The 10,679-nt window shown below is 35.6% G+C and overlaps 2 protein-coding genes across 2 annotated transcripts; both read right to left on the reverse strand.

Moving 5' to 3' along the window:
- Positions 1–7,184: 7,184 nt before the first annotated feature.
- Positions 7,185–8,862, reverse strand: LOC117319336 (proline-rich protein 2-like; the record flags this gene model as incomplete). The annotated part of the gene is made up of 2 exons (XM_033874169.1): positions 7,716–8,862; positions 7,185–7,332 (listed from the first exon to the last, which is right to left on the reverse strand). Coding segments are annotated over exons 1-2 (1,295 nt in total), but the record flags the coding sequence as incomplete, so codon positions are not given.
- Positions 8,863–8,869: 7 nt separating this feature from the next.
- Positions 8,870–9,412, reverse strand: LOC117319337. Its single transcript, XM_033874170.1, has one exon. It carries the CDS (start codon positions 9,410–9,412, stop codon positions 8,870–8,872), a length of 543 nt encoding a protein of 180 aa, XP_033730061.1.
- Between the last annotated feature and the right edge of the window lie 1,267 nt (positions 9,413–10,679).

Raw genomic sequence — 10,679 nt, forward strand, 5'->3', positions numbered from 1 at the left:
TTTAAGCTTCCACATGTAAATTACATATACAGTGTATGTAATGTGTAAAATCCTACTGCCTGCAGGTAATAGTTCTGCTTCATAATGATATGGATACCTGGCTCCCTGTGTATAATGATATGGATACCTGGCTCCCTGTGTATATAATGATATGGATACCTGGCTCCCTGTGTATAATGATATGGATACCTGACTCTCTGTGTATATAATGATATGGATACCTGGCTCCCTGTGTATAATGATATGGATACCTGGCTTCCTGTGTATATAATGATATGGATACCTGACTCTGTGTATATAATGATATGGATACCTGGCTCCCTGTGTATAATGATATGGATACCTGGCTCTCTGTGTATATAATGATATGGATACCTGACTCTGTGTATATAATGATATGGATACCTGGCTCCCTGTGTATAATGATATGGATACCTGGCTCTCTGTGTATATAATGATATGGATACCTGACTCTCTGTGTATATAATGATATGGATACCTGACTCTCTGTGTATATAATGATATGGATACCTGGCTCCCTGTGTATATAATGATATGGATACCTGACTCTGTGTATATAATGATATGGATACCTGGCTCCCTGTGTATAATGATATGATACCTGGCTCCCTGTGTATAATGATATGGATACCTGGCTCCCTGTGTATAATGATATGGATAACTGGCTCCCTGTGTATAATGATATGGATACCTGGCTCCCTGTGTATAATGATATGGATACCTGGCTCTCTGTGTATAATGATATGGATACCTGGCTCCCTGTGTATATAATGATATGGATACCTGGCTCCCTGTGTATAATGATATGGATACCTGGCTCCCTGTGTATAATGATATGGATACCTGACTCTGTGTATATAATGATATGGATACCTGGCTCCCTGTGTATAATGATATGGATACCTGGCTCCCTGTGTATATAATGATATGGATACCTGGCTCCCTGTGTATAATGATATGGATACCTGGCTCCCTGTGTATATAATGATATGGATACCTGGCTCTGTGTATATAATGATATGGATACCTGGCTCCCTGTGTATAATGATATGGATACCTGGCTCCCTGTGTATAATGATATGGATACCTGGCTCCCTGTGTATAATGATATGGATACCTGACTCTGTGTATATAATGATATGGATACCTGGCTCCCTGTGTATAATGATATGGATACCTGGCTCCCTGTGTATAATGATATGGATAACTGGCTCCCTGTGTATAATGATATGGATACCTGGCTCCCTGTGTATAATGATATGGATAACTGGCTCCCTGTGTATAATGATATGGATACCTGGCTCTCTGTGTATAATGATATGGATACCTGGCTCTCTGTGTATATAATGGTATGGATACCTGACTCTGTGTGTATATAATGATATGGATACCTGACTCTCTGTGTATGTATAATGATATGGATACCTGAATCTCTGTGTATATAATGATATGGATACCTGACTCTGTGTGTATAATGATATGGATACCTGGCTCCCTGTGTATAATGATATGGATACCTCTGTGTATAATGATATGGATACCTGGCTCCCATACTTGCCGGTTTTGGAGAATATATCTTGATAACCCCATATGGAGCCCCTATTCATCTTGTTAGTTTCACTTAGCCCTATGACAGGTAACGCTTGCTGGCTGGTGAAAGACATATGTGTGGGGCATTGGTCAGTTTTGACCTGCTCACAGACCGTAACGAAATTCTGACACTTCACTGACTGCAAGGGTGACAATACCCCGATAAATAAACAATTAATTAAAACCAATTAAGCTGAGGACGCGTGGTGATTGTTTCGTAGCAGGTCGATCATGGTTGATTAATTGCTTGCAAATGGCTTCGTATACTGCCTTTGATGTTAAGCACATAAACGACCTCTACTTGACAGTAAATAGACACCGTAATATCTCGGACAGAAAAAGTGAAAATAACACTGACAATGTTATCAACGGAGTATCGAATGTGGCAGATTACTTATTGAAATGTTAACTACATTTAAACATTGGCTGATCTTTAAATAATTAGCACAAGGAAATAAATTCACAATAACGACCATTTGCCTAGTTGCCGGTAGGTAACGTCGTTTCAATCACCGTATCATCAGCATACTTAGTATCAATTAGCAGAGACTTATTTTGGCAGAAACTTTCCCAATTCACGTTTTGAAAGATAAAAACATGTCCACAAATACTCACTTTCTTAAACTAAATACTGTCTTGTTAATCAAAGTACTGAAAGTACTGAAGACACAAACGAAAACAAATTGATTTAACTGCTTTTGTTTAGTGGGGACATGGTCAACTTTGTATGGAACATCACCAATACCTGATTAGGACTAGGACAAAATATTGGCAAGAAAAGAAATTCATATCTACTTTTGATTGCAAGTGCGTCTTGGCAGCTAATTTTCAGAATAGGTACTCGGGTAATCTTATTTGACATCTTCAATGGGTTAATGTATACGTAGTTGTAGATGTAATATGAAGGTCCTAGATTACCTGTACAATTAATGAGGCCTTTCTTTTCAAACTTTTGAGGATCCCATGCCTATAAGCGCTTCACAAATTATCATTATCATTAGCATTTGAAAAAATATTTATACATTTGATGTAGCGCCCCATCTAGCTACCAGCTTTTAGATAAGAGAGAGCTCAGGTTAAAAACATTTGTGTGATTGTTTTAGGATTTTATCGTGTGTGCGAGCCCTGGTTTGAATGATGTTATGTCAAGGTTTTGAATGATATTTTGTGGCAGATTGTTCTATCCCTTCAGTGCCTTCTGTAAAATAGCGATAACAAACTTCAATTGTCAAAATACAATATGGCTGCCTGTCGGCCATGTTGTTTTCCGATTAGTCTCAAAATGCAATATCCATAACTAGGCACCGAGGGGAACCTACATATAAAATTTGAGAAAGATCCCTTCAGCACTTTCTGAGAAATAGTGATAACAAACTTCAATTGTCCAAATCCAAGATGGCTGCCTGTCGGCCATATTGTTTTCCGATTGGTCTCAAAATGCAATATGCATAATTAATGTAAGCACCAAGAGGAACCTACATATGAAATTTGAGAAAGATCAATTCAGTGCTTTCTGAGAAATAGCAATAACAAACTTCAATTGTCAAAACCTAAGATGGCTGCCTGTCGGCCATATTGTTTTCCGATTGATCTCAAAATGCATTATGCATAACCACCCACCAAGGGAAACCTACATATCAAATTTTAGAAAGATCCCTTCAGCACTTTTTGAGAAATTGCGATAACAAACTTCAATTGTCCAAATCCAAGATGGCTGCCTGTCGGCCATGTTGTTTTCCGATTAGTCTCAAAACGCAATATGCATAACTAGGCACCGAGGGGAACCTACTTATGAAATTTGAAAAAGATCCCGTCAACACTTTCTGAGAAATAGTGATAACAAACTTCAATTGACAAAATCAAAGATGGCTGCCTATCGCCTTATTGTTTTCCGATTGGTCTCAAAATGCAATATGCATAACTAATGTTAGCACCAAGAGGAACCTACATATGAAATTTGAGAAAGATCAATTCAGTGCTTTCTGAGAAATAGCAATAACAAACTTCAATTGTCAAAACCTAAGATGGCTGCCTGTCGGCCATATTGTTTTCCGATTGGTCTCAAAATTTGCCAAAATGTTAAAAATCAAACCTTATTAAGTAGAATCTAAACAGTTGTAAATGGCTAAGCCCACTATTCTTAACAACAAAATTACTTATTTTGATTCTCTGTCAAATATAATCAGGTTACTTGAAGACTTTGTCAGAAAAGTTAACACATATATACATTATTAATAGTTGCTTTAATTAAATTAATCTGAATTTGAACATTAAACCGACTTAACAATTTAAATGAAAAAAATGTGTTTTCACCATTTACCATAATTGACAAGAAGAAAATAATTATTTAACTCAACCTATGATATAGTATGTAACAGTCATCAAGACAATACTATTATCTTTAGTCATGCCAAGTTATTTCACAATAGGATATATGCACAACACAAAAAAGTTTTACAAATTTTTGTTGTTTAGAAGAATAATGAACTTAGTAATTTTTGCTGTTCTTCTCAAATAATATGTACTAGTGTTGTAAAGAAAAAAAGATTAAATAATAATAATAAATCTAAGTGATAATAAATTATTTGCATTGATTTATCAATACTTTACTGTGCATTAGTTTAAAGGTTAATTTAATTCAGAAGCTGAAATGATTTAAGACAGAAAAAACCGCAGATGTAGGAATATAACATTTCCACTGCCTTTAAATATCTCTGGTTAAATTTAGCAATCAGTACATTTCCATGAAAAATGGTGTTTTCTAAAGAGTTACTGCCCTTTAACCGTCCCTGAAGCGTTCAAAACTCCACCAAACATAATAAAGGTCTATGTAGATGTACATCGTAGACCCCTTTCTTTTTTATAATATGCTTCGACTGTTATGTAATATTTCAAATGATAATGATAGATCATTTTCTATTTTTTTTAAACCATCACGAATATTAGAAAAAAAGAATCAGTCGCTATAATTAGAGATGAAATTTTCAGTGACGTCTACATCTGCATGCAGACAGCCACGTTAATGCGGTACGCGTTCTGTAAACGAAAAACTTCATGTGCATTACGTAGGATATAATCAATAGATCCGAAGTCAATATTAATATTCACAAGTCCATTTGACATTTCGAAACCCTATTCAGTGAGAATTTATTTAACTTTTTATTTGCAAACATGCGTATGGTACTCGACTGCCATTGTTGTGATATTGTCATGATGAATAGACAACTTTTTTTCTTTCGTAAAAAAACATCTATATAATCTAACCATCTGCAGACTACATCAATCACATGCAAGTTAATATTTCAGTGAGAAAATGACATTCAAAGTTGGGTTTGATCACCTACTCTTTCTTTTATTATTGTTTACATTACTGAAAGATGGCGGACAAAATCGGATGCTGGATGAGTGATTTTTCAATGTACAAAATAACAACGATATTCCGACGAAACTTTATCAATATTATAACCCATTCAGTAACATGCCACCAAAGAAAAAAAACACATAGATGTCGATGATGAAAATTCAGCGTGATGTTAGTAGATTTTTCTTCCGGGTCACAGGTAAGCAGCAATATGGCGCCAGCGAAAAGTCGATTGTATCATTCCGCGTGAAATCTAATGCGTTCAACGCGGAAAAATATTCTTACGTATCATCGACAGAACATACTTAAATTAAATACTTTGAAAACTATCTATTTGTGAGGTTCTGTTGTTTTGTCATATATCTAACGAAACTGCAGTGTTGCATTTGACTCCGTAAGTCACGGGACTATTTTTTTTTTGCGATAGAATATGATTGTGAAGTGGCAGTGGAAGTTGTGTCAGAGCGAACGAAAATGCCAAAAAAAACCACATTGTCCTGTCAGCTTTTAAAATACAACAAAACAAAAGGTGATTTTTTTTAATAGCTGAACTTCACTGTATGTCATTTTTTATCGTGAAGTTAAACAAATATTTACTGCATAACATTACGGAGTTACTGTAAAGCAACGTTTAGATTGGCCAACAGCAGTATCCGCCAGAGCCCTCAAAAGCGCTGACATAGACTCAAACTTACGTTTGTGTCTACGTTTGTGTCAACAAAACAAAAGGTAATTTTTTTATAGCTGAACTTTACTATATGTCATTTTTTATCGTGAATATTTACGATATTTACAAATATTTACTGCATAGCATTACGGAGTTACTGTAAAGCAACGGTTAGATTGGCCAAGGCAGTATCCGCCAGAGGGCATCGTAGATTTTGTCAGCTACACCTCAAAAGCGCTGACATAGACTCAAACTTACGTTTGTGTCAAAAACTAAGAATTTAAGTATCAGTCCCCACCTACAAAGCACTTAGTTGTAGGCCTATATAGTGAGTACAACTGCTAGTACAGCCCTTTTTATTTTTTTTTTGTATCATTGTCTTTGTTTTAAACCAAAGGAAACATTTGAAATTTCATTCAGGTATTATATTGTTTTATTGTTGCTAGAAAGTGAGATCATTGTGATAATTTGCATTCATTGACTGACATCTATTTTACAACATAGATTTCATAACATATCTAAGTAAATACTTTTATTTAGAGTGAACAGTGAGTTAAATAATTTCCAGAAATAATCAAAAATGATGTAATTTTGCATCTATTTTTTTGTAACTTGTTGCTTATATAATTATCTTTGCAAACTTGAATAAAAAAAATCATTGACTAAGCTTGAAATAAGTTTTTTCCCCCTTTTCTTTATTTAAGTGAGGGAAGCAAGTGTTCATGCAAGGAATTTATTTTCCAATAGCAAATTATCTCCCCTTAGTTTTTGTTTGCTAAATGTGTCGCGCGTGAAATGTGTTTTCCGGTCAAAAATGTCGCTCACACACTTTTTCCCCCATGAGAATTTTAAAAAGTTGGCAAGTATGGGCTCCCTGTGTATAATGATATGGATACCTCTGTGTATAATGATATGGATACCTGACTCTGTATATATAATGATATGGATACCTGACTGTGTATAATGATATGGATACCTGACTCTCTGTGTATAATGATATGGATACCTGACTCTCTGTGTATAATGATATGGATACCTGACTCTCTGTGTATATAATGATATGGATACCTGACTCTGTGTGTATATAATGATATGGATACCTGACTCTGTGTGTATATAATGATATGGATACCTGACTCTGTGTATATATAATGATATGTGGATACCTGACTCTGTGTGTATATAATGATATGGATACCTGACTCTGTGTATATAATGATATGGATACCTGACTCTGTGTATATAATGATATGGATACCTGACTCTGTGTATATAATGATATGGATACCTGACTCTGTGTGTATAATGATATGGATACCTGACTCTGTGTATATAATGATATGGATACCTAACTCTGTGTATATAATGATATGGATACCTAACTCCCCGTGTGTATAATGATATGGATACCAGCTGGCTCCCTGTGTATAATGATATGGATACCTGGCTCTCTGTGTGTACATGTATAATGATATGGATACCTGACTCTGTGTGTATAATGATATGGATACCTGACTCTCCCTGTGTATAATGATATGGATATACCTGATTCTCTGTACATCGTCTCTGAAGTCCTGGTTGAGCTGCTCTAGTGACAAATCGATACATGACTTCTGGTCAGGGCAGACACTAAATGTTGGATCAGGTGCACCCTGAGTTTTGTTGATCTCTGATCTAGAGTCCCTGATTGAGTCTAGGAAAAGCAGAATTTTGTTTAATCATGTGAAAAAATCCCAGAATATTTGGGAAGATATGTTACACTTTAAAAACAGACAATTATGTTTAACAGTTAGTTATCATCATTCATACTTATCAATCCTATTTCTTTGGGTGCAACCAAAGTTTTCACAATTTTTACCAGTATCTGGTTTCTACATATAAAACACATAAAACAATGATACATTATGTGCAGGCTGTAAAGATACTATATCAAATGGAAAATGTTTACATGTCATATGCTCATTTTGGGATCAGGTCCAGCACCCTTCTGACTTTTATATGACACTTTGGGATCAGGTCCATCACCCTTCTGACTTTAATATGACATTTTGGGTTCAGGTCCAGCACCCTTCTGACTTTTATATGACATTTTTGATTCAGGTCCAGCACCCTTTTGACTTTTATATAACATTTTGGGATCAGGTCCAGCACCCTTCTGACTTTTATATAACATTTTGGGATCAGGTCCAGCACCCTTCTGACTTTTATATAACATTTTGGGATCAAGTCCATCACCCTTCTGACTTTTATATAACATTTTGGGATCAGGTCCATCACCCTTCTGACTTTTATATGACACTTTGGGTGCAGGTCCAGCACCCTTCTGACTTTTATATAACATTTTGGGTTCAGGTCCGGCACCCTTCTGACTTTTATATGACATTTTGGGATCAGGTCCATCACCCTTCTGACTTTTATATGACATTTTGGGATCAGGTCCATCACCCTTCTGACTTTTATATAACATGTTTGGATCAGGTCCAGCACCCTTCTGACTTTTATATAACATTTTGGGATCAGGTCCAGCATCCTTCTGATTTTGATATAACATTTTGGGATCAGGTCCAGCATCCTTCTGACTTTTATATAATATTTTGGGATCAGGTCCAGCATCCTTCTGACTTTTATATAACATTTTGGGATCAGGTCCAGCACCCTTCTGACTTTTATATGACATTTTGGGATCAGGTCCATAACCCTTCTGACTTTTATATGACATTTTGGATTCAGGTCCAGCACCCTTCTGACTTTTATATAACATTTTGGGATCAGGTCCAGCACCCTTTTGACTTTTATATAACATTTTGGGATCAGGTCCAGCACCCTTCTGACTTTTATATAACATTTTGGGATCAGGTCCAGCACCCTTCTGACTTTTATATAACATTTTGGAATCAGGTCCAGTACCCTTGTGACTTTTATATAACATTTTGGAATCAGGTCCAGCACCCTTCTGACTTTTATATAACATTTTGGAATCAGGTCCAGCACCCTTCTGACTTTTATATAACATTTTGGGTTCAGGTTCATCACCCTTCTGACTTTTATATGACATTTTGGAATCAGGTCCAGCACCCTTCTGACTTTTATATAACATTTTGGGATCAGGTCCAGCACCCTTCTGACTTTTATATGACATTTTGGGATCAGGTCCAGCACCCTTCTGACTTTTATATGACATTTTGGGATCAGGTCCAGCACCCTTTTGACTTTTATATAACATTTTGGGTTCAGGTCCAGCACGCACCCTTCTGACTTTTATATAACATTTTGGGTTTAAGTCCAGCACACTTCTGACTTTTATATAACATTTTGGGATCAGGTCCAGCACCCTTCTGACTTTTATATGACATTTTGGGATCAGGTCCATCACCTATCTGACTTTTATATAACATTTTGGGATCAGGTCCAGCACCCTTTTGACTTTTATATAACATTTTGGGTTCAGGTCCAGCACCCTTCTGACTTTTATATAAAATTTTGGGTTTAAGTCCAGCACACTTCTGACTTTTATATAACATTTTGGGTTCAGGTCCAGCACCCTTCTGACTTTTATATAAAATTTTGGGTTTAAGTCCAGCACACTTCTGACTTTTATATAACATGTTTGGATCAGGTCCAGCACCCTTCTGACTTTTATATGACATTTTGGGATCAGGTCCATCACCTATCTGACTTTTATATAACATTTTGGAATCAGGTCCAGCACCCTTCTGACTTTTATATGACATTTTGGAATCAGGTCCAGTACCCTCGTGACTTTTATATGACATTTTGGAATCAGGTCCAGCACCCTCGTGACTTTTATATAACTTTTGAGATCAGGTCAATCACCCTTAATTCTGACTTTTATATGACATTTTTGGGTCAGGTCAGTAGAGGTCACCAAACACACTTCTAACCAAATATGATATACATTGTATTAAGATTGATTGGTCAGTAGGAGAGAATTTCAAGACTTGAGAACCAAAAATTATCCCTGGAACCCTGCTCACTTTAACAACTGTTGATTTCCAGATACAGCTGCTGTAATCCTAACTGTAAATGTGTACGATTAGTTTTAGGGAGAAGGTCCCTGTTGACTCCATGGGCTAATCTTAGCAGCATATATAATTATGACAAGGCAATTCCTGATAGCATGACAATGTTTGTCTCTTAATGACAACTTAACAGGTACACATTATATTTCTTACATTGTAACTAAAGACATACTTTTAGATATTTACAGACAGGATTGTATAGAACAAATTAGAACATCTTCAAACAGATTTTTTTTCATACATGTCTAAACAATGAATTTGGTATTCAGGGTTATTTGAGAAAGCCATTAGGGAAAGGGTACTTAAAAGAAATTACTAAAATTCGTCTGTCAGCTCATGATTTAAATGTAGAAAAAGGTCGTTATCAAAATATCCAGCGACATTTGAGAATTTGATCTGTATGTAATTTAAATGATGTCGAGGATGAATTTCATTTCATTCTAAAATGCCCATGTTATTCTGATATTCGTAAGAAATATTTGAAAAGTTACTATTTTAAAAAAACAAGTATGTTTAAATTGATACAATTATTTAACGGACAAAATACCAAAGAATTAGAAAAATTGGCAAAATATATCAAAGCAGCAAATATCAAAAGAATTTCTTTAACATAGTTATGCTCTCCGAGTATATTGTCTCTGGCACAAATTTTTCTCCTATAACATAAGAGGCCGCTGGTCCGGCTCTTTTTCTATCGGATATGATTTTGCCGACTGCGACGGCGCCTGTCAAAAATATCTCGCCGTGTAAAACCTCTAACATTGTTGGAGTAGCACAAATTTATGGTTTTTTTTATGTTGTCAATGTTATGTAAAATTTGTATATTGTGTATGTGTAGGATACTGATGAGTCAGAAGACTCAAAGTTAATAAAGAACTTGAACTTGATGTAAAGTTTTACCTGTCTTATTTGTTTTATCTCAACCACTAAACACATTTTTGGCTTCACCCTCAACTTCCAGACAGGTGTCCCAACTTTTTAAAATATACTTTGTACATGA

This window comes from Pecten maximus, unplaced genomic scaffold (genome assembly GCF_902652985.1).
Source record: "Pecten maximus unplaced genomic scaffold, xPecMax1.1, whole genome shotgun sequence".
Classification (NCBI taxonomy): Eukaryota; Metazoa; Mollusca; class Bivalvia; order Pectinida; family Pectinidae; genus Pecten; species Pecten maximus.